The 25,414-nt window shown below is 41.7% G+C and overlaps 1 protein-coding gene across 1 annotated transcript in view; it reads left to right on the top strand.

Moving 5' to 3' along the window:
• Window positions 1–25,414, top strand: part of syne2b (spectrin repeat containing, nuclear envelope 2b) — a 498,820-nt gene that overhangs the window by 166,664 nt on the left and 306,742 nt on the right. The window contains 7 exon segments of the mRNA XM_034159894.1: window positions 6,957–7,236; window positions 9,929–9,972; window positions 12,053–12,167; window positions 12,720–13,007; window positions 13,264–13,593; window positions 17,679–17,984; window positions 19,305–19,859. Of these exon segments, the coding sequence (XP_034015785.1) occupies window positions 6,957–7,236; window positions 9,929–9,972; window positions 12,053–12,167; window positions 12,720–13,007; window positions 13,264–13,593; window positions 17,679–17,984; window positions 19,305–19,859 (1,918 nt within the window).

The following is a 25,414-nucleotide window of genomic DNA, read 5'->3' as shown; positions in this document are numbered from 1 at the left end:
TCTGGGCGAGAAGATTATAAACAGACACAAGCAGAAGACAATGTGCGTGCTCTCCCTTCGCTCACTGCCTCTGGGGGTACGGATGCGGGACCCGCAAAGAATCCAAGTCATGGCCACGTAGCTCTGCGGCTGCAGTTACCGAGACCATGCAGTGGGCACTGCGGATTTTTCCGCAAGAAGTCTATCCTTGCGGGCTGCTGGAGCACTCCGCATCAAAACAGCGAGTGTAGCCTCTGGACCTGTTGCCAGAGTTTGGCTGCAGATCCGCACAGCAGACAGGGGAGCAGTGTGAGTGGCCTGCTGCGGCATTTACCGAACCCGCAGACTCAGTAAGTGCATCGGAGGCAGTGAGATGCCGACCGGTGCCACGACCGGCCTGCCAGATAAGGACGCAGAACACAATGTGCTGTTAAAAAGAAAGAAGAAGAAGAAGCATGCAAAATTGCACAAAAAAAAAACAAAAAAACGCGAAACTGCAAGGCTACGAAAGGTGAACCGGGTTGTAGTGAGGGACCACTGTAACTGCTTTTCTAAGTTGAGTGAGAACAATTTTGGACTCCTATTTAAAGTTTGTGTTGTACTGCTGATGTCAAAGCAGCGGTGATGATCACCAAAATGTAAGTCCCTTTTTCTGTTGTTTCTAAATTAATAAAATATCAAATGACTAGGATCTATTCTACCTGTTATATAAAACAAATAATGAATGTTTTTTTCATTCTTTCAATGGAACAAATACTTAATTCAGTGAAAGCAGGAACATACCATTCAACTCAGCTTCGCCTCATTGAATGGGACATTCCACCTTTCTCGTTATGAAATATTCGTACCATTGAACTCATAAACATTCATTATTTGTATACTGTTATTATGATGCATGGTGAAGGTATTACTATGTAACAACAACAAAATAAAAAACAACTAAAGTGAAAAATGTGAATATTTGGTGGTAAATATTGAAACTGGGAATTGATGAATCCAATCCAATCAAACTTTATTTATAGAGCACTTTAAAAGAACAACGAAGTTGACAAAGTGCTTTCCAAATACGACATTAATAAAATACAACACAGATAAAAAAATAAAAATAAAAATAGTACTAAAAGTGACCAACATGACTAACACTGACCAGAACATGAACAATTTTGAAATGCCTTAGAGAAAAGATGTGTTTTTAAGGGACACTTACAAACCTGTAGATCAACGTGTTCATTCATAATTGGAAATGTATTTTGGTGTGCAAGAATCGATAGTAGTATTGTGTTGTTGATGATTCAGAGCTTTTCAAGGTTCCTTCTTATAAATGAAGTGTTCCACGTCCTACTCATGAGCTTTTTTCTTTTATCGGTGTACTAAAATTACACTGGCCACCTTAAATCCAGTCCACTGGGACCCACTTATGTGAGCACAAGCAGTCACTATGTGAGACACAGAGATAGCAGGGAGAGAGAGAAGGAGAGGGAGAAGGAGTGGGAGATGGAGTGAGCAGCAGCGAAATAACTTACAAAAGCGATGCTACACCTGTGGTTTGTAAGTTTGCAATCGCTCAACGTTGTACAGAGCTTTTGAAACCACTCTGGGCTGACTATCTGTGAAGGACCCTCCACAAATGTGCAAACAAGGTCTGCTTTGTTTGCGTGAGTGCATGCACATGTACATGACTCCACTCCTCCGCCCTCATTCAAACATAAAAACACAGGAAAATCAAATGTGTTTCATCTAAAAAAAACTGTGATGAGCTGTTCATACGTGACTGGACATGATTCAGGTCTTTCCAAGGAGCCATAATTCCCGTCATTAACATCTGACTGGAAATCAGAAGACTCTAGGTTCGACTCCTGGCTGGCTTGTATGTTTGGTGACACGGTAGCTTAGTGGTTATCACTGAAGCCTCACGGCAAAAAGGTTGTGGGATCACTTCCTGCCCTTTCTGGGTGGAGTCTCCTGTGGTTACAGTTCTGCACTCACAGAAGGAGTTCCATCATGGCCTTTTAAAGAAAGCGGACAACTTCCCCCTGCAGTAGCATGAGTGGAGGAGATTTTGATGACAGCCAGTCTTCATTGTTGGTGTCATCTGTTGGAAGAAGGAGACGGACAACCTCAAACATTCCAACTGTGGATCCTATTGCTGTATGTCATGAACTTTACAACACAATCAGAGATTACAAGGATGACCAGGGCCAAATGTTATGCGAGTTGTTCATCAGGGCGCCTAAACGAAGGAACCAACCAAATTACTACCACGTGGTGTCACAGCCTATAACATGATGAACATCCAGCAGAAGTTAAAGATGGAGGAATATGATGCTGTTGAACAGTTAACGAGTGACTTTCAGCTTTTATTCAACACTGCAAAGAGCTATTATAATTATGCCTGAGAGTCCGGAGTACTCTGTAAACTGTGGGACCTTTACCTGCCAACTATGAATGAATTTGTCCAACAAAGAGAATACGAGGAGGATGATGAGGATGACTATGATGCTCAAGACAAAACTGGAGGGCTTACTGAGAATGAGGTGACACTCGTGCATGAATTTGATTGATTGATTTATAAAGTATATGCATACTGTAGCCATCTGTAGTTGACAATCAGTTATTAACCTTTTTTAAGAGTAATACACTATTAAGATCATTATCTTACATGACTGGCAGGAAATTTTATATTCATGATAATCAATATCAAGATGTTTGCAGATATATATGTATATATTATGAACATGGTAGTGAATGATGAAGAAATGTTTTATAAGCAACACAAATTTTCTGCTATATTTATGGTGTAATCTGTATATTTTGTTTAGATATTTTTCTTTAAATGAAGGTTTTACAGACTTTTGCTTTAATAATTTCATTTTAAATTTAAACTTCTTTTGTTTCACTGTTTTTATTTGTATAAAAATATGTTTGGTTTGTTGATAGGCTGTTAACATATTACTTGAAATGTTCTTAGTTGATATTTTGCAAGACCGGTTTGAAATTATGCTATTATAAGAGGAAGGCCTCAAGGCATTTTGTTGATGATTTGGGTTTCATGATTTAATTATACCTTTCTTTAATATTGTGTGATATTATTTTGGTAAGGTTAGATCTTACTTGTATGACATGCCTTGAGGCAAGTTTGTTATGATTTGACGCTATATAAATGAAAATAAATTGAAATTGAGTTTGCATGTTCTCCCCATGTCTGTAAGGGTTTCCTCCCACAATCAAAAACATGCTTATTTTGGTATGATCTTTTCTCTGCCCTTGACCAAGGCAGTGTCTCTACATCTTGAGTTGGTCCCCAGGTGCCAGACTGTTGCTGCCTACTGCTTGTAGGGGTTGCACTGTATCTAACTCTAATTAGGGTGGGTTAAATACAGAGGACAAATTTGGTTGTATGTGTATATGTACAATGAAAATAAAGGCTATATTACTATTACTATTATTACAGTGCACACAGGAAGGAATACTTTGAGGAACTCCTGCATCAGACTGGCGTGCTCTCTACAGTAGGGACAGAGCTCGAAGCTGATGAGGTATAATCATCAATGTCCTGGTGGAAATCACTGAGGTAGTCAAACAACTCTGCAGAGGCAAAGCCCCGGGGATTGATGAGATCCATCTAGAAATACTGAAGGCTCTGGGCTGAGGGATTGTCTTGAATGAGACATCTCTTCGACATTGCGTTGAGGTCTGGGACAGTGCCTAAGGAGTGGCAAACTGGGGTGGTGGTCCCCATATTTAAAAACGGGGACCAGAGAGTGAGTGGCAATGACATGGGCATCACACTACTCAGCCTCTCTGCTAAAGTCTACTCCAGGGTGCTGGGAAGGAGAGTTTGGCCGATAGTTGAACCTCGGATTGAAGAGGAACAATTCAGGTTCTGTCCTGGCTGTGGAACAACTGACCAGCTCTTTACTCTCACAAGAATCCTGGAGAGTGCCTGGGAGTAGGCCCATCCAGTCTACATGTGTTTTGTGGACTTGGAGAAGGCGTATGATTGGGTACCCCGGGAGATACTGTGGGAGGTGCTGTGGGAGTATGGAGTTAGAGGGTTACTTCTCAGAGCCATCCAATCTCTGTACTCACAAAGTGAGACCTGTGTTCAGGTTCTTGGCAGTAAGACAAACTTGTTTCTGGTCAGGGTTGGCGTCTGCCAGCGCTGCGACTGGTCACCAACCCTGTTTGAGATACTCATGGACAGGATATTGAAGCATAGTCGGGGTAGGAGGGTCTTCAGTTTGGTGGGCTCAGGTTCTAATCACTGCTTTTTGCAGATGATGTGGTCCTGTTGGCTTCATCGGCCTGTGACCTCCAGAACTTACTGGATCGAATTGCAACTGAGTGTGAAGCGGTTGGGATGAGGATCAACACCTCTAAATCTGAGGCCATGGTTCTCAACAGGAAATGGATGGATTGCCTACTCTGAATAAGGAATGAGGTCTTACCCCAAGTGAAGGAGTTGAAGTACCTCGGGGTCTTGTTTACGATTTAGGGGAGAATAGAGTATGATATTGGCCATATTCTCTCTACCATACTGTTGTGACCAAAAGGAAGCTGACTCAAAAGGCGAAGCACTCAGTCTACTGGTCAATCTTTGTTCCCACTTTCACCTATGGTCATGAGGGTTGGATCATGACCGATCTCAGAAAAGTGGTTAAAGATGAGTGATGAGTGTGACAGAAAAATAGGTTTTCCCACACCGCTTTTTATTCAGCTCCACCTCAAACAGTCAACAACTGGTGAATGTAATTCATGCGGATGTTGTTTGCATTTAGGGTGTCAACCATAAAATCCATCTTGCTTGTGGGTTTTGTGGACAATGTCATTGTAGCAGAACAATCAATAAACATGCAAGTATAACACATACAATTACAACCATTTAAAGTTATTTAATTTTCTCAGGGATCCTTGCATTCCAGTTTGCACAGTTGTGTGAAATCCTCCCCTGACAACTACTATATATACACTCAACAAAAATATAAACGCAACACTTTTGGTTTTGCTCCCATTTTGTATGAGATGAACTCCAAGATCTAAAACTTTTTCCACATACACAATATCACCATTTCCCTCAAATATTGTTCACAAACCAGTCTAAATGTGTGATAGTGAGCACTTCTCCTTTGCTGAGATAATCCATCCCACCTCACATGTGTGCCATACCAAGATGCTGATTAGACACCATGATTAGTGCACAGGTGTGCCTTAGACTGCCCACAATAAAAGGCCACTCTGAAAGGTGCAGTGTTATCACAGCACAATGCCACAGATGTCGCAAGATTTGAGGGAGCGTGCAATTGGCATGCTGACATCAGGAATGTCAACCAGAGCTGTTGCTCGTGTATTGAATGTTCATTTCTCTACCATAAGCCGTCTCCAAAGGCGTTTCAGAGAATTTGGCAGTACATCCAACTAGCCTCACAACCGCAGACCGCGTGTAACCACACCAGCCCAGGACCTCCACATCCAGCATGTTCACCTCCAAGATCGTCTGAGACCAGCAACTCGGACAGCTGCTGAAACAATCGGTTTGCATAACCAAAGAATTTCTGCACAAACTGTCAGAAACCATCTCAGGGAAGCTCATCTGCATGCTCGTCGTCCTCATCGGGGTCTCGACCTGACTCCAGTTCGTCGTCGTAACCGACTTGAGTGGTCAAATGCTCACATTCGCTAGCGTTTGGTACATTGGAGAGGTGTTCTCTTCACGGATGGATCCCGGTTTACACTGTTCAGGGCAGATGGCAGACAGCGTGTGTGGCGTCGTGTGGGTGAGCGGTTTTCTGATGTCAGTGTTGTGGATCGAGTGGCCCATGATGGCGGTGGGGTTATGGTATGGGCAGGCGTCTGTTATGAACGAAGAACACAGGTGCATTTTATTGATGGCATTTTGAATGCACAGAGATACCGTGTCGAGATCCTGAGGCCCATTGTTGTGCCATATATCCAAGAACATCACCTCATGTTGCAGCAGGATAATGCACGGCCCCATGTTGCAAGGATCTGTACACAATTCTTGGAAGCTGAAAATGTCCCAGTTCTTGCATGGCCGGCATACTCACCGGACATGTCACCCATTGAGCATGTTTGGGATGCTCTGGACCGGCGTATACGACAGCGTGTGCCAGTTCCTGCCAATATCCAGCAACTTCGCACAGCCATTGAAGAGGAGTGGACCAACATTCCACAGGCCACAATTGACAACCTGATCAACTCTATGCGAAGGAGATGTGTTGCACTGCATGAGGCAAATGGTGGTCACACCAGATACTGACTGGTATCCCCCCCAATAAAACAAAACTGCATCTTTCAGAGTGGCCTTTTATTGTGGGCAGTCTAAGGCACACCTGTGCACTAATCATGGTGTCTAATCAGCATCTTGATATGGCACACCTCAGCAAAGGAGAAGTGCTCACTATCACAGATTTAGACTGGTTTGTGAACAATATTTGAGGGAAATGGTGATATTGTGTATGTGGAAAAAGTTTTAGATCTTTGAGTTCATCTCATACAAAATGGGAGCAAAACCAAAAGTGTTGCGTTTATATTTTTGTTGAGTGTGTGTATATATATATATATATATATATATATATATATATATATATATATATATATATATATATATATATATATATAGTAATGTCTTTTAAACATACAAAATGTTGTTTGTTGCTGCATAACTGTTGCTTGATTTTGAAAAGCATTCAAAATGCAAAGCAGAGTATTATACAGTTGGAGAATAAACCTTATTCATAAAGACCACAGCAAAACTCAGTATACAGTAAGAGCATTTTCGGGAAAAAAAAAATTTAGTTTTTCAGACTTTTTTCATGCATCTTCTAATATATCCCTATGTTGATAAACCTGTGGTAAACTAATTTACTGTAAACTACAATACTGAGCATGAACATTAATCCAGAGAAGAGTCCTTTCCACTCATAATGGATGCGTGCGTGTGTGTGTGTGTGTTACAGTGGAAGAGTTGAGACCTTCAAAGAGGTGTTGGCATCAGTTCGTAGACGAGGTGTTCGAGCAGACTGTCTGCTGAAGGACAGTGATGACATGATACAGCGCTACAGAAACCTGGAGGTCAGGCTGCAGAAGCATGAAGAGGCTCAAAGCAAACAGGAAGGGGATTTGGATAAGTTTAACATCCAGGCAGAAAACACTGTAACTTGGATCAATGAGCTGTTGCAGCCCCTCACATGCATAAACAAAGACACCCAGATGAAGCAGATGAAAGAGACAGCACAGGTCAGTGAACACAGTTTGACCAGGGTGTCATCAACATCATTACATAAAACCAATTCTGTATGACATCTGGCTAGGATCATGCACATTTTGCATCGTTGTCTTTCCTCCATAACAGCTTTAAACTTGATTAAAGAAGGAGCGATCAGTGTTTTCCTATAGCGGGTAGCTTCACTCTTGTTTTATGTTTTAGTGGGTCATTTCACCCTCACTTTTAAGTTTTAGAAGGTGACCAGATGTATTTTCAACTATAAACAGAATAATTTTGTTTACTTGAATTCCTCTCATATTTGTTTAATATCTGTACATGCAGCAGAAACCTAATTACTGTCTTAGACCTTACAGTACAGATAGACCTTACAGTACAGATATTTGTCCATTCCTTCCTATGGGTGACATAAATAATGTGAATATTGTCTCCATCATAACTGTATATAACACGGGCAGCTGTGCCTCTCTGTGGTGTGCAGTAGCGTGTAATTGCACGCATAAGACTCAGAGCTGAATGGATCTCACCACTGTAATATATGATCACCTTCTTACTCTGTCGGAGATATAACATGGAAGTGTTGTGCCAGGCCGTGACAGCATTAAAAACATAAATCTCACCTCCAACAGCAGCCCAGAAGTAGTCCGTCAGCGCAGCAAAACAATAGTTAATTTTGTGATAAAAGCATGGAATTAGGCACATATCTTCTAAATTAACTAATGTTTATTTTCAGATATGGAGATATCCTGGAGCTGACCTCTAATGAACTACAGGGGTTAATAAAGAATTACACAAGGGTCAAAATTTTAAAATTCTCCAATCATGTTGAAAACTATACCACAGCATTTGTGTGATCATACTGATTTCAAAAAGGTATAGTTTGGACTATCTATGACTGAATTCCATGGAGTTATGGGGTAAAAACAGAAAAATGGTGACAAAGATCAGTTTCAGTTTGTACAGGGGTCAAAAGTTAAAGTTGCTCCAGTTTTGGTAAAAAGTGATGTCAATTATTGGTTGAAATAAAAGGATTAATAAATTGAATAGTTTAGACTGTGTAGACTGTGTTGAAAGCTTGGTCTCAAAGTAAAGGTCCAACAAGGTCGACGTCCATTGAATTCTATGACTTGTGACATATGTTACCTTGTAACATGATAACTAAGCATGACAGATGGTGCAAACTATTCCTTTTGAGAACCCTATTAACCCAACCAATAATTTGCATCATTTTATGCAAATTATTCACGGACTAGCACCTGCCTATTTATCTGACCTAATTAAACCCTTCACACCAAACTCTTTGCATTCTTAGAGTGCAGGACTACTTTGTGTCCCGAGGGTGAATAAAAAGTCTGTGGGCCACAGAGCCTTCTGATGGCGTGAGAGTTGGAGGCTGGCCCTGCATCCCAGGGTGATGGATGACCCCCTGTCTGTGGCACAATTGCTTGCGTGGTCATCTCAATAATGGACTGTGTTTTTGATGTTATTCTGATTTTCTGTTTCCTGTTTCTTCAGCTTGTAAAATCCTTGTAAAAACTTAGAACAGCTTAGTAACTTAGTAACTAATAGCATAAGCAGTGGGTCACCCCTCTGAGTCTGGTTTAAGATAAGATAAGATAATATAAGACTTTACTGATCTCACAGTGGAGAAATTCACATGTTACATCAGCTCTTAAAAAAACACACAAGATGAGTGCGAGATGTGCATCAAACAGCCTGTACAAGGATAAGCAATAATAATAATACTTGTAACAATACAATAAAATAAGAAAATGAAGTAGAAATAGAATATATATATATAGAGAGAGAGAGAGAGAGAGAGAGAGAGAGAGAGAGAGAGAGAGAGAGAGAGAGAGAGAATTTTTTTTTAACTAAAGCCTCTTAAATGTATATATATATATATATATATATATATATATATATATATATAAACATGACTGGAATAAAAAAAATAGGAGCATCTTATTTACAATATGTGAACTGGAATTTAGATGTGATAAGGTGACACTCGTGCTGGGATTTGTAAACAAGTTGTTATTGCACATGATTTATGGACATATTATTGCATGTGGTTATTTCACAGTGTTATTGTACAGTCTGACAGCAGCAGGGAGAAACGACCTGCAGTATTGTTCCTTCTTGCACTGAGGGTGCCTCAGTCTGTCGCTGAAGAAGCTGCTTAGCTCCACTACAGTCCAGTGCAGAGGGTGAGAGGAGTAGTCCATGATGGATTTGAACTTGGCTAACACCCTCCTCTCAGCCACCTCCTCCAGAGAGTCCAGGTGGTTTCCTCCTGAAGTCAGTCACCATCCCCTTCGCCTTACTAGTGATGAGACACAAGTGTTTGCGCTCACACCAGTCCACAAAGTCTGTGATGACTGACCGGTACTCCAGCTCGGTTCCCCTTAGACACACGACCTACAATGGCGGAGTCATCAGAGAACTTCTGGAGATGGCAGCTGTCCATGTTGTAGGTGAAGCCAGAGGTGTAAAGAAAGAAGAGGAAAGGCAAGAGGACGGTGCCCTGGGGGGCCCCAGTGCTGCACCTTACCACCTTAGACTGACAGTGCAGGTCTGATGGTGTTGAAAGCACTGGAGAAATCAAAGAACATGACTCTTACAGCACTCCCGCTGGTCTCCAGGTGGGTGAGCACCTGCTGGAGCAGGTAGATGACAGCATCATCTACCCTGATGTTGGGCCTGTAGGCAAACTGCAGCAGGTCCAGTATGTCGCTCACCGTGGTGCAGAGGTGAGACAGGACGAGCCGCTCCATGGTCTTCATGAGGTGGGAGGTCAAGGCAACTGGTCTGTAGTGGGCCAGTTCTTTGGCTTGCGGTGTTTTGGGAACCAAGACCACACGGGATGTCTTCCACAGGGTGGGGACCACCCCCAGGCTGAGGCTCTTGTTAAAGATGTGGCTGAGGACCTCACAGAGCTCATCTGCACAGGTCCTCAGCAGCCTCGGGGAGATCCCATCAGGTCCTGCTGCTTTCCTCTGCTTCAGCCGCAGGAGCTGGCCTCTCACCTCAGTCGGAGTCACAGTGAGGGGTGAGGGAGTGGGGAGCTGAGATGTGAGCTGAGGTGGGCTGGTGCTGAATACAGTCAGGGGAGAGGAGGAACAAAGTGTAGGTGACCAGGGGGAAGAAGGTGGGGGGTCAGAGGGACTGCAGGGCTGGCTGCTGGAGACGTGTGGAGAGTCAAGAGCAGGTGGAGGTGCCAGTGTGGAGGAGCCAAAATGGTTAAAGTAACTGTTTAGCTCCTCTGCAAACCGAGAATCTCCATCTGCAGTCCTGCTGGCACCCTGCCTAAATCCAGAGGCAGTCTTGAGGCCTCTCCACATGTCCCTGACATTGTTCTGGGCCAGCTGCTCCTCTATCTTCCTTCCATACTCCTTCTTGGCTGCCCGGATCCTCCACTGGAGCTCCTGTTGGACTCTACGCTGCTCCTCTCTGTCTCCCGAGTTGAAAGCCCTCTCCTTCTGGTTCATCAGGACCTTCAGCTCGGGGGTCACCCAGGGGTGGTTGTTGGGAAAGCACCATACCCTCCGGGTGGGCACAGTCCTCTCCACACAGAAGTTCATGTAGTCAGTGACACACTGGGTCAGGCTGTTGATGTCTTCACCGTGAGAGTTTTGAAACATGCTCCAGTCTGTGGTTCTGAAACAGTCCTTCAACCTCTCAGTGGCCTCTTCAGTCCAGAGTTTCACTGACCTTTTCTACAATGGCTCTCTTCTCACCCTGGGTGTGTATTGGGGAAGCAGGTAGACGAGGTTGTGATTTGAGCATCCGAGCAGGGGAAGGGGGGCGGAGGTGTAAGTGTCTTCCACATTGCTTGAGGTTTCTTCCTCAACATCATCTCAGGGAGTTATTCCTTACCACTGTCGCCTGTGTGTTTGCTCTAGAGGTTGGTAAGATTAGACTTTCCTCATATAAAGCGCCTTGAGGGAGCTTTGTTGTGATTTAGCGCTATGTAAATGAAATTAATTGAAATCAAAATTGAATGATGGTTCAAATTCAGACTCAGTTTCGTACACATTAATCACCCGAATACTATCTCAGCTTGTCGGGGGGATCACAGAAATAATCCAGAGCCTGGAAGAGTTCAAAACAAGATTTCATTGACAGCAACAGTCTTTTAAGGAATTAAGCAGTAGAATTGTCCTAAACTCTCTGAGTCCAAAGGTGCAGTAACGGCACTTGTTAATTGTTCCCATTTGATGGCTGCTCTGTTACCCATTTTACATAATTTCAGATTTTATGTTGTGTTATGTGTCACAAATGACAGGACTTCAATCTCTGATTATTGAAACCCGTCTTCATTGTCACCTGATTTCTGACTGGACATTTCATACACATATACCCATATGTGTATGAAATGTCCAGTCAGGCACAAGTAACCTTATATGTTTTTGTTTGTTTGTTTGTTTGTTTTTTGTGGCCCTGTTCCCCAGAGAGAACAGGAACACCCCTAGTAGAGAGAGGCATGGCAAGGGTGCTCTTGAGCTTGAGATGGAGCTCGAGAGCTGACATTGGGAAGCAACTCCAATTTCTTCCAGGGAGGTGGTGGTGTAATGGTTTGCACATTGGACTGGGACACCAGCAATCTGGGTTTGCTTCCCGATTGCAGCCGCGCTCCCAGCTGGCACTCTCAATAACAGTGCTGGGGAGGAGTGAGAGACACGTGTCGCGGGCCCTTCTGGAAACATGTTATGTGCTTTTGTTGGCTACCCACATTAAATATGATCTTCTTCTTCTTCCCAAGAGAGATCATGACAGCATAGGGCAGGATACTTGCAGTCTGCAACCAGTAAGGCTGTCCTCTTGGTGTAGGGTGCTATGGGAAGATGTGTTGGAGGTAGCTCATGAGTGGAAGTGGGCAGAGTACACAGACCTGGCAGCTGAGTGCAAGGAGGCTAGCATGAGGGTAATAACCTCTCTGGTGAAGGTGGGATGGGAGATTTGTTGGCTGACCAACACCACATCTGCTATGTGACATAGGGGTTACAGAAGTGGAGTTTCGAAAGGTTCTGAAAGAGGAGGCTGCAGAGGCTGAGAAAGATAGCTTCTGGTTGTGGCTGAGGAGGAGGAATGGCATTTGAGCACCAGGCAATGTCTAGTGCAGCAGCATGATGTGGTGGTGGGAATGCTGTTCCATGCTAAGATGTGAAACATGTACTTGGATAATGATGCAAAACATCAAGGACCGTGGACCCCAGTTGATGACCTTCATAGGCTGTGTGACACACCAGGGGTTAGAGAATTGTAGTTGGAGGAAATTATGATTATCCTTGATGTTTCTGCGGTCTCTAAATTGCATTCACTTTCAAACCACCCTGTGAGATCAGTCTCAACCTACACTGCTCTGTAACGTGGTGGAGGCAGCAAAGCGAGGCCACAGCACATTTTCCTCGACCTTACCTGCACAAGCAAAAGATGATTCGACTCTTATTTTAAGATATTACTGTCTGTTTGTTTCATTTTCCTGTTTTGTTTCCAGGCCATTCTGAGCTCCAAGCCTGAGGGAGATTCTGAAGTGAACAACCTGCGAATTCAGGGTCAAAGACTGTGTGAGCAGGAGGACCTGGAGGAGAGTTGCAGATTGGAGGTTCAGCAGTCAATTGTAGACATAGAGGACCGGTGGAGGACAGTGTTGAAGGATGCTGAAGATGTTCTCAATAATGTACAAACACAGGCTCTGTTAGATGAAGGCCTCAATGCTTTTAAAACCCAGACTCAGCTTGTCCAGTCCTGGATCGCAGACCAGGAACAAAACCTGCAGACTCTGGTAGGTCACAATTCCTTGGTGATAATCTTCTTCAGACCAATCTGTGGTGTCTTGGAATTTATTGTATATGTGGTAAAACGGTATATCCTACGAATTCTCGAACTTTACATTCATGATTCAGAAAAACTTTCTAAAGCCAAAGTCACAATTTAAATTTTTCTTTTTTTCATTTCATTTTTGATTAAATGATTGTACAATGATTGTATTTGTTTTGGGTTTTTTTTTTTTGTTGTTGTTGTTTGTTTTTTTTTCTCAGAATATTCTGAATTTTAAGCATGAAGGAGACTCCAAACTCCAGGATCTGAAGGAACAATTCCAACATTTATGTAACAATCAGGCCTTGGATGAAACCAGGAGGCGAGTGGTTGAGGATGCAATGAGACAGGCAGAAGAACAGTGGAAAATGGCCTTACAGACTGCTGAGAAATCTCTCAGCAAGGCTGAGACCCAATCGATCCCTGAAAGGGAATTTGATGCTTTCAAAAGCCAGCGTGACACCATTCAATCCTGGATTCGAAAGCACAAGCAGAAGCTGCTTAACCTGGGTAGTCATATGTCATTTGAAGAAAGGTTTCAGGCCACAGAGGTGAGTTTGCAATTGGGTTTTAAGTTAAAACTTCTGTGATCAGAAACTATGGATACCTCTGACTTGTGTTCAACCACAAAAGATCCTCCCCAGAGTTGACAGTGGTTGTTTTTTGTTTCAAAGTGTTCTGTGTCCATAGTGAGTTTCCCTCTGAACTGTGATTAGTTTTACTTGCTCTCTGGATCCCATTTATAGAAGAAAAAACCATGAAGGAGAGTTTATTGGTGTGTGCTACTCCGCAAGAAAGAAAGGAACTTAGAGAATTTCAATGCTCCAATTCTTTGCATTGATTCAGATGTCAGTACTCTCACAAAAATTTGCATTTAGTCAGTTTCACAAATTTGTGTGTATATCTTTATCAGAGGCAATTCCACAAAACAGCAGTACTCATATTTCTTTTTCATTGGCTCTCAATGCACTTAACAAGTAAAACTATCAGAAAAAAAATCGTTTTTGAAGTCATGTTTTAAACATCTGCAAAAAAAAAAAAAAATATTAACAGCCAGCAGTGACCTTGGTGGACAAGAGACATAGGCATTGGAAATGAAGGAAACAGACAGAGAAGCTCAATTCAAGCTACATGTAACTTCAGAACCACACCAGTACCCAAGTTCTGTCATGCATATGAAGATAAGATTATTTATATCTCTACATTTGGAGTTGGTCCCTGGCTGCCCACTTCTCCTAGTGTTGCGTTGTGTCTAAAGGCCCTTAAGATGGCTTAAATGCAGACAACAAATTCCTTTGTATGTACAATGACAAAAAAGGGCATTCTTCTTCTTTCTTTTTCTAAACCCATTTAGTCCGCTCAGGGGTCATGGAGGAGCTGGAGCCTATCCCAGCCGTGATAGGGCATGAGGCAGGGTACACTCTGGACAGGACACCAGTCTATCGCAGAGCCACATATATAGATAAATAAACAAACACATTCAGATGTCTTTAGGTGTAGGAGGAAGCTCGAGAACCCAGAGGGAACCCACACAAACACAAAGAGCATGCAAACTCCAACACAGAAAGGCCAACAGTGCTAACTTCTAAGCCGCTGTGCCCCCGTTTCATGGTATGTTAGATAAGCAAAACAAACATGCTTTTTGGATTGACCTGGTGCATCAAAATTAGTTGGCTAATTGGTTTGTATTCATTATATGAAGTTCTAATTCTGAGTTTTTACAACACAATGGCATTATTGTTTTGGAGTTATTGTGTTAACAGACTGGAGTGTATAGACTCATTTGTCTATCTGTCTCTTTATTCACTCCCTGCTAATAGGCCACCACAGTCTCGTTTGGGGGTGGGTGCTAAAGGGGTAAAATATGACGTATAAAAAAAATACATATGATGTAATTTCTCCACTTTTAGGGGACCAACCATGGCATTTTTAATGGGATTTTGGGCAAATTACACACAAACAAAGAAAAAGTGACAATGTCGTGGGAAAGTGGACATATGTTGTGGTTTGTTTATGATCCAGAGCTCAAACGTGTCGAGGCGGTTTTGCAGGTGAGAGAACGGAGCTACTCTGGTTTGCTGTGTAGGCTAACACTTACTGATGCAATGACTCCCACTTGCTTTGCCTTTTCTTCTCCAATGGGAACCGAAAAAACAAACAAGAAACACTTTTGCGACTACTTCGGTGATTGCAGCAGAAAACAAAACAGTACACCGTGTGAAGTTATGCCATGTATATATTAAATTGAGGTCCCTGTAAGTGGTCAAATCCCATGATATCATGGATGGTTCAAATAAGACTGCGGTCTCCTATTTCTAGACTACATGCCTAGTTTTTCAGTGTCTAGGAATATCTTAGTTGTAAATGCAGATTTGTGTGTTCAAACAACAAATACATAATTTGATTTTTTATTACATGGTTTCATTTATAGTAAGTATTATGAAATGGATTACTCTACCTTAAAATGACCCTTTTCATGTTGAAATAGAAATTGTATATATATATATATATATATATAGATAGATAGATAGATACGTTTTAGAGGCTTTAGTTAAAAAAAAAAATTCTAAAAAAGCATAAATGTGTTTCCACTCTTCACCATTAATAGGATATAATTTTTATGAGGTAGGTGTGTGTGTGTGTCTGTGTGTGTGCGTGCGTGTGTGCGTGATATCATGGATGGTTCAAATAAGACTGCGGTCTCCTATTTCTAGACTACATGCCTAGTTTTTCAGTGTCTAGGAATATCTTAGTTGTAATGCAGATTTGTGTGTTCAAACAACAAATACATAATTTGATTTTTTATTACATGGTTTCATTTATAGTAAGTATTATGAAATGGATTACTCTACCTTAAAATGACCCTTTTCATGTTGAAATAGAAATTATATATATAGATAGATAGATAGATATGTTTTAGAGGCTTTAGTTAAAAAAAAAAAAATCTAAAAAAGCATAAATGTGTTTCCACTCTTCACCTTTAATAGGATATAATTTTTATGAGGTAGGTGTGTGTGTGTGTCTGTGTGTGTGCGTGCGTGTGTGCGTGATATCATGGATGGTTCAAATAAGACTGCGGTCTCCTATTTCTAGACTACATGCGTAGTTTTTCAGTGTCTAGGAATATCTTAGTTGTAATGCAGATGTGTGTGTTCAAACAACAAATACATAATTTGATTTTTTATTACATGGTTTCATTTATAGTAAGTATTATGAAATGGATTACTCTACCTTAAAATGACCCTTTTCATGTTGAAATTGAAATTTTATATATAGATAGATAGATAGATAGATAGATATAGATACGTTTTAGAGGCTTTAGTTAAAAAAAATTCTAAAAAAGCATAAATGTGTTTCCACTCTTCACCTTTAATAGGATATAATTTTTATGAGGTAGGTGTGTGTGTGTGTCTGTGTGTGTGCGTGCGTGTGTGCATGCATGTGTGTGTGTGTGTATGTGTGTGTGTTTTGGAATGTAGAAGAAAATGACAGTGAATCTGTTTTTTACAAATATTTAACCTTGGTGTTGTTGTGTACGCCTACCAGTGGTGGGCACAGTTCAGCTAATCTGCTAACTGATAATTATTCAAACTATTGTTTTTGTTAGCAGATTAGCTTTTCAGAAAACTTTTAAAACCATCAGAGGACAAATTATCTTCTGATAACTTTAGTTCGAATAACTTTTAGACAGCTAACATTGGGAAAAAAACATTAATAAACCCTGTTGATTCCGGTCTGCTACATATTTTGCAGCAGCGAAGCAGCTGAGAGGTGCTGAGCTCAACTCTACCCCAGCATAAGGGGCCTAGCCGCCAAGCTGCCACAAAAAAAGTAATTTCCCTTGTCAGCATACAGTGGTCTTGCTGTGTGGCAGAGTCTTGAAAAGGAAAGCTGGTTTGACTTACAGTTTTGATTTATAAATCAAATTAATTTGGATAGAATAACGAATAGAATAATAATGTCAACTGTGTCAAAACACACGTCACATTAACCTGTGTTGTTTTTTTTTTTGTTGTTGTTTTTTACATAGAATGAATGAGTCAACCAATCAGTGTTAGCGGAGGCTCAGCTTATCCATAATCCCTTTGGGCATCTGTGTGTGTTAAGGTTACAAAACTTCAGAATTAGTGCATTATTTAAAATTAAATGATATGTGTTATATTTTAACTTTGTACAAAACACAGAGTTGACATTAATGGAGTTAATGTCAACTCTGCTGGAGATGCTTCCCTATAGCAGTGGGCAGGGCGCACAAAGACAGAAGTACTGACTCATTGACTGTGTTTGTAATTGCCTTTGATTCTGTCAGAAGCGTTGGCAGTGTTGAAACTCAAAATCCACTTGTTAGTAGTTGAAAGTGTACTGGAGACAATACTGAAAGTTATCGGTTAGTGGTTAGCTGTAGCTTCCAATAAAATTTTGGGTGGTTTATTGGTTTAGCTTTATAAAAGATAACTTTTTAGTTAGCTGATTAGCAGTTATCAAAACTAACTATTTGGTTAGCTGTGGCAACCACTGACGCCTACAAAGAAGCTGGAAAGTGTAGCAATGCTCTCTGACAACCACTATTGAGGAACAATGCATTCTGGTGGCAAGTTCTTACATACTGCATTATTTATTTTTCTTCATTGTTTAGGCTGTTCTGAGTTGCAAACCTGAGGGAGAATCCAAAATACATGACCTAGAGAAACACTGCGAGCGTTTATGTGAGCAGAAAGACCTGGAGAAGAGCTGGAAACCAGAGGTTCAGCAGATGCTAAAAGAGATTCAGCAGCAATGGAGCACACTCCTGAAGTTTGCAAGAGATCAAGAACTCCGAAGTCTTTCCGACGACTTTGACAGTCAGTGCAAAGACACCCAGATCTGGCTCAGAGACAGACAACGGCAGCTGAAGTCTGTGAGTCATCACGCATCACCTGAAGAGAGATGCCACACAGCTGAGGTCAGTTTGAATTTGTTCTGAAGTTTAATTAGTTCGTCTTAAAAGGATGAAATTGGTAGTTATCAGATTTCTGTCAATGGGAAGCATATTTTGCAAAATCAATGGATGAATGCATCACTTGAGAACTTGAGTGAAGAATCACAGTACATCAAGACTAAGATCCACGGGGCAAATTTATGTGTTGCACAAAAGGGGACCTAAATGGTGTCTAAATTGTGATTTATAGTGGCAAAACATGCATATATTAGACAAACTAACCCATACACACATCATAGAGAGTGTGAAATGAAGCCAGATAGGTGGAAAAATGTGACACCATTTCACATATTATAATGTCATGTGCTCATGAGTCACAACTCTCACATTTAATACCTCTTAGTAAAACACATCACACATATACATGTACTTCATTGTCAATAAAAAAGTGTTTTTATATGTGATAGTGAGCCATAATTACGGTATTCCCACCTGACTCAGAAGTGCACCACAGCTGCCAAAGTATAAATATATTAGTTGGGTACATGGCTGGATCATCTCCACCATTTAGACAAGGTCTGATGTCCTGACTGTTATACTGGCATGATGCAAACCGTTTCCGTCCTGCAACATTGGATTAAAAATGGGCCCATGCTATTTTCAGTGCTCAGATTCAATTAGGAGAGATTTTATCTCAGGGCCCCTTCACACATAGTGCGAATTTGGTGATTTGTGCATAAAGTGCATATGAAGCAGGAATTGTATGCAAAATGTGTAAAATCGTAGCTGCCTCTAATGCCTCATACACCTGTTGCTACAACTGTGCACTGTGAGAGCCCATCGAACCCTCTCGCGGCAGGTGTCGTCCAAATTCCAGCTGACATGCACGAACATCTAACACTGCACGTTTGGCACTTAGAAAATGTGTGGCCAATTGCATTATCATCACAAAAACAGCCAACAGACAATCACTGTCAAGCTGGATGTGAAATGTGTATACGTGTGACCCCCCCGCTGTCCTCAACACATCTGGTGTGCCGGCGGGGAGGGGGGGGGGGTCACACACTTGCACAAAATGCTTATACAGTATGTGCAAGTGTGTACACATCTGATGACATAGGGGCAGGCCAATCTGATCGCACACAGCACGGGGAGCACTGACAGCCGTCTGCTAACCAGAGTGTATGGTTCGAATGTCCCTGCTTCTGCACAGCACAAGTCAGGGTTTGAAAAGTTGGATTGCTTGTGCAGTTGAGAATGAAATCAATCTTGGCATTTGGTTTAAGTCAGAATAAAACAGCTTTTCACCAAATTGCATCAAAGGAACATTGCATTTGCTTGCAGAACATCTTGGCACACAAAGATGAAGGTGACTGCAAGGTGAACAATCTGAGGAGGCGAGGTCAGAATCTGTGTGAATGTAAGGAGGTGGAGGAACACAGGAAACAAGAGATTCAACAGACAGTCAAAGGCACAGAGGAGCAGTGGAGGGAACTCTTGAAGGATACCATGCGGAACAAGGCTGATGTCGAAACTCAAATCATCCAAGAGGCTGAAAGTAGAATATCGCAGGTGGGACAAACCAACGTTTTGAGCATATTTGGCATTTCTCACACCATTAACCCAACTGCTGTCACGAGAAAGACATGCTGCATTAGTAAATCTAAAGTAAAAAAAAGGTGGTGTGGTGGTTTTGGTGGTGGGTCTACCTTCTACCTGGTGAAAAGGCCATTTTCATTGAACCATGTGAGTCAGCATCATTGTGAAATATCTTTTCCTTTCCAGCTGAGAGAATTTGATACCCATCAGCAGGATGTTGGTTTCTGGCTTGCAGATGTCCAACATCAGCTGGATTCACTTAGCCAAACCCCTCTTGAGGACAGAGTACGCACAGCAGAGGTGAGCTGACACATCAAGAAGAGTGACATGCCATGTTTTGATAAGTAAATTAGTTGGTTTTAAGTCAAGTTACATTTCACTGAATCATAATACACTGTAAATTTCAGTTAATTGATATTATACTATAATCACACTGAAGTTAAATTTAGTTGCTGAAGTTCTTATCTCATCTCCATGCTGGAAAGATTCTGCTGTATGCTTTTAATAATGTGGAGGGAAAAGATACACAATCATGCTTTGGATTTGTGCATATTAATGTTTGCTGATAAAATTGCAATTCATGTTTATGCAATAATAATCAAAGAATGAATGACGTGCTGGTGTGTTGGTGAGAGGTGTTTTTGAGAAGAGATCAAGAACTAAGTCCTACATAGGCTCTGAGGCCAACTGATGTTGATCATTTTTGGGTTTGAGGAACTTTTCTATATTTTTTTTTTTTTTTTTGCACAAAACTGAACCATAGCCATTAATAAACATTCAAATTCAATTCAACATTTTTTCTGCAAATCCGATTGGTTAAATGTGTGACATTTCAGACCTTATAATATCGGGGTAACGGTGGCAAAATATTCGACCATTTCACATTTCGATGTATTACTCTGCGTCCTGACCAGTGTTCTGACGAGATGTCATTCCTGTCGACAGGCTAGCCCTCTGCGCATGATCTGTAATAATGTAATCACTGCTTGAAAGATTTTCAAAAAACAAAATTATTATCATACCTGCAGAATCTGTTTCAACCTGCATAAATTTATCTCTTTGCGACTTTTGATGAACCTTCATATATGTATCGGTGTTGCTATGCCCTGTTGGCCGAAGGCCTGAAGGGTAATTACGAGGTCTGTTAGAAAACTATCCGACCTTTTTATTTTTTGCAAAAACTATATGGATTTGAATCATGTGCGCTTGCATCAGCCAAGCTTGAACCTTCGTGCGCATGCGTGAGTTTTTTCACGCCTGTCAGATGCATCATTTGCCTGTGAGCACGCTTTGAGTGAGCAGTGGTCCAGCCCCCTCATCGGATTTTTATTGTGAGGAAAATGTCTGAACGATTTGGAGCTTTGCTGTATCAAATTTTTCCAGAAACTGTGCGAGACAGCCAGGTGGAAACCATTCTGAAGATTCAGACGGCTTTCAGGGACGATTCTATGTGGATCACACAGATTAAGGAGTGTTACAACCGGTTTAAAGACGGCGCACAATGGCGGAGGGCGCGCCGCGCTCCGAGCGGCGATCGACAGGCTGAAACGACCAGATCTTTTCCAAACTGAACGCTGTGTTGATCCGGGACGTCGTCTGACTACTACAGAAATGGCAGAAGAGGTGGACATACCACTTTTTCGGCACCTTTCACTGTTACAGGCATTTTTGTCATGGAAAGAGCAGCGGAGGAATTCGCCACGGAGCCACTAATGGCGCAGGACAAAAGCACCTCCGCGTTGGTCTCACATGACATGTTGTAACATGCTCAGCTCTTGCACCATTCGGAAGATTCAGAGGGCTGTCAGTGGCTTTTAAGTCATGTGACTATCCGAGAAATTGTGGACGAGCTGCTGCAATGGCGTTGCTTTTTGTCCCGCGCCATTAGCGGCTCCATCCCGACGCGCGAATTCCTCCGCGCATCTTTTCATGACAAAAACTCCCGTAACAGTGGAATGTGCCGAAAAAGTGGTATGTCCACCTCTTCTGCTAATGGCTCGGAGCGCGGCGCACCCTCCGCCATTGTGCGCCGTCTTTAAACCGGTTGTAACACTCCTTAATCTGTGTGATCCCCATAGAATCGTCCCTGAAAGCCGTCTGAATCTTCCGAATGGTTTCCACCTGGCTGGAAAAAATTAATACAGCAAAGCTCCAAATCGTTCAGACATTTTCCTCACAATAAAAATCCAATGAGGGGGCTGGACCACTGCTCACTCAAAGCGTGCTCACAGGCAAATGACGCAACCGACAGGCGTGAAAAAACTCATGCATGCGCACGAAGGTTCAAGCTTGGCTGATGTAAGCGCACATGATTCAAATCCATATAGTTTTTGCAAAAAATAAAAAGGTCGGATAGTTTTCTAACAGACCTCGTATGTTGTGGCTATTTCCATCCATCTGTCATATAAAAAGTGTATAAGTATTCTGAAATCAACTCCTGTCAATAGAAACAGTGTGTGTCAACACTGGACCTGTTCAGTCTTCTCCATATCCATCATCCCATACGGGAATCGATCAACAGATAATCTTCCTCACCACCGAGGGATTGCTATGATGATGATCTACTGAGAAATCCTGTTCCCAAAAGTACTGAATTAAATAACTGCACGAAAGGAGAAATTCACATTTGCCCCATCTCCAGCGAATTGTCCCCAAATCTGTTATTCTGCCAAGCCTTTAGCCTCCTTTAACTCACAGATTTGCATGATGTAATGCAAATTAAATTTTCTGTCCATAATAAATACCAGTTTTGCACGGTTTTAGTCATTTGTTAGAATGACCAACATGGCAGATTTGCTGTCCAGCCAATCAATAAAGATGCAAAACCTTCTTCTTTCTATCTTAAGACCATCCTGAGCCTTAAACCAGAGGGAGATTCTAAAATCCAGGCGCTCACTCTACAAAGTGAGAAGTTGAGTGGTCTGCACCTGGAAGAGCACAAGAAACAAGACCTTCAGCAGACTGTAAAAGATGCTGAGAAGCAGTGGACCAGGCTCATTCACGATGCCAAACAGGTCCGTCATCAAGCTGAGAAAGAGTTTGCACTGAAGGACAAGCTTAGGCACTATGAAGCCTTGAGAGAAAACACCAGAGCCTGGGTGGAAAAAAAACGTCAACACCTCACCTCTGCAGAAAGTCAGACAGATCCAGGAATTACAACAAACGTGGCACAGGTGTGTTCTTAATCGTAGAAGGTGGTACGATTTAATGTTATTATTTCCACACACAATCAGGTACAAGGATTTGGAGAGTGATGACTTACATCTGTTTGGCTCTGGAGAGCAGTCGAATGGAGTTGAAAGGAAACAATCAAGATATGCTTGTAGTTTAAACTTTCAGCTATAATTCAAGTGGTTTAACAATAATATTGCATTTGCCATTTAGGAATTACAGACATTTGCATTAGAGGTGTCAGGGTTTGGTTCACACCTTGGTCTAGACATCATTGTTCGGTTTTTGAAAATGTTTCTAATCTTTATTGAAAAGACACATTTATTCATGTGAATGAACTGTTTTGGTGCCAATGTAAAATAAAATCACTCACCATTTTCAGTTAGATGATTTCTGTCTTCATGTTCAAAAATATCAGTGATTGAACGAGTGATTATTTTCGTACAGTGCTTTTCCTTATGTGGCTGCAGTCTGAGGTATTTCCACAGCCTCTTTTAATATAATAGCAGTATAACAACAGCCCACAGCCATCCAGAGCACCTTGGTCCCAAACGTGTCATCATTTCAGAATGTTTCCAAGTAAGAATGGTCTCTAATCCATGTGTTTTCTCATGAATTTGTGTCTCCTGCTCCTTGCCCAGTGAGATCCTACCTTTAGCACTGGTCCCTCACAGCAAGAAGCTCCTGGGATCACCCACCTGGTCCTTTCTATGTGGTGTACACATGTTCTCCCTATGTTTGTATGGGTTACCTTTGGGTGCTCTGGCTTCTTATGCTTATATAACATACCATGGATCAGTGGCACAGTGGCTTAGTGGTTAGCACTGTTGCCTCATAACAAGAATTTCGTGGGATTGCGTCCCACCCAAGGCCTTTTTGTGTGGAGTCAGCTGGTTCTCCCTGTGTTTGTCTAAATGTTTATGAAACTGATAGAGACACATTAATCATTAATAATGTGGCTAATAAGTTAACATCAAATGACTGAAACACCTTACCTGAAACTTGCATTTCTTCAGCACAAAATTCAAAATTAATTTTTATTTATTTATTTGTTTGATTTATTTGTCAGTGGCATTTATTCCCCTGATGTATTTTGTCCTCCTGCTAACCAGACTAGTTCTACTAGCTCTTTGGTGCTCTAAACAGTGGAATTTTCAGGCAGTCCTACTCATGTGAATCACCCAATGTACCCTCCATAGGCAAAAGAAGCACTTTCAATAGTTTCTCTGACTGTCCATCCACACAAATCCCATGTGATGCAACAAGTCGAAGGTGCAAAATCGAGGTGGCTGATCAAGCTGCTGACTTGGACAAGCCCCAACAACGGGCCCTGGTGCATTGCATCTGCTACACTGGTTGCACATTTGTTAAATGTGCATGTAACTGGAACCCATCAGTTCTCAGAAGTGAAGCACAGTACATCCTGTTTTGTACTGGGCTTAGATCATGTGAGAAGACCAGGCGGTGTTCTTCCAAGTAGAACTGGAGTTGTGTCAGGAAAGGCATAGGGAAGGGTAAAACCTATGCCAAATCGCAGTGTTTAACTGTAGTGGATCCACGATGGTGACCCTGAGCAACTGGGTTAGCTCAAACATATTTGCACTGAAAACAGAGTGACTGACTGTGCAAATGGCTGTAATTCCTAAATAGTTAATGTCATATTTGTGTTAAACTCCTACACCTTAAATGTGGAATTTCAACTCCCTTGCAGTGGTACAGAGACAAATCTTCCAAAAATTCTCAGTTTAAATACTTTTGGACTTGACTTACATGTAGGATAATAGTAAATATTTTTAAAATGCGATATTTAGCTCATATAAATCTTTGAATTGGGCAGTGCAGTCTCATTTGAGGACGGGCGCAAAAGGGGTAAAATGTGACACATGCACTCAAAAAATGGCCTTTTGGATGAACTCAATTCAGTTATGTGCAGGATTTCCATTTAATAAATATATGTAGCCTCAACTCAAATAAAACACATCAGTGCAAGATAATGTAATTTAATTGAGTTGGGACTACATATATATTTACTGTATTAGATGGAATCCAATCCAATGAGTCAGGTTTTGAGTGTATCACACAAACAAATGACTCACTGGATGAACTCAGTCATGGGCAGGATTTCCATCTAATGAATATATGTAGTCCCAACTAAATTACATTAAGTGATCTTGCATGGATGTGCTTTATTTGAGTTGGGGCTACATATATTTATTAGATGGAAATCCTGAACTGAGTTCATCCAGTGCATCAGTTTTTTGAGTGTATGACATAATTTCTCTACTTCCAGGGACAGAAACACTGCAGTTTTTGGGCAAATTACATGCAAACAAAGTGAAAATGCAAAGAAAAAGTGATGATGCAGTGGAAAGTGGACATATGTTGCAGTTTGTTTATGACCCAGAGCTCAAATGTGTTGAGGCGGTTGTGCAGGCAAGAGAACACAGCTACTTAGGCTAACAGTAGCTGGCACGACCTCTTCCATTTGCTTCGTCTTCCCTTCTCCACTGGGAACTGAAAAAAAAAATGCAGTTTTCGTGACTGCTTCGGCGATTGCAAGCGAAAACAAAATGGTGCACCATTTTCCTGTTAGAATTGATGCTGTTTGTGGGAAGAGACTAATCCCCCGGGCAGAGTGTGGGAGTGTCAACACAAACCATTTCGGGGATGGCGGTTTCAGCGGA

The sequence above is a fragment of the Thalassophryne amazonica genome, chromosome 19, assembly GCF_902500255.1.
Source record: "Thalassophryne amazonica chromosome 19, fThaAma1.1, whole genome shotgun sequence".
Classification (NCBI taxonomy): Eukaryota; Metazoa; Chordata; class Actinopteri; order Batrachoidiformes; family Batrachoididae; genus Thalassophryne; species Thalassophryne amazonica.
Note: the sequence above shows the minus strand (reverse complement) of the source record. Positions and strands in the feature narration are given on the sequence as shown.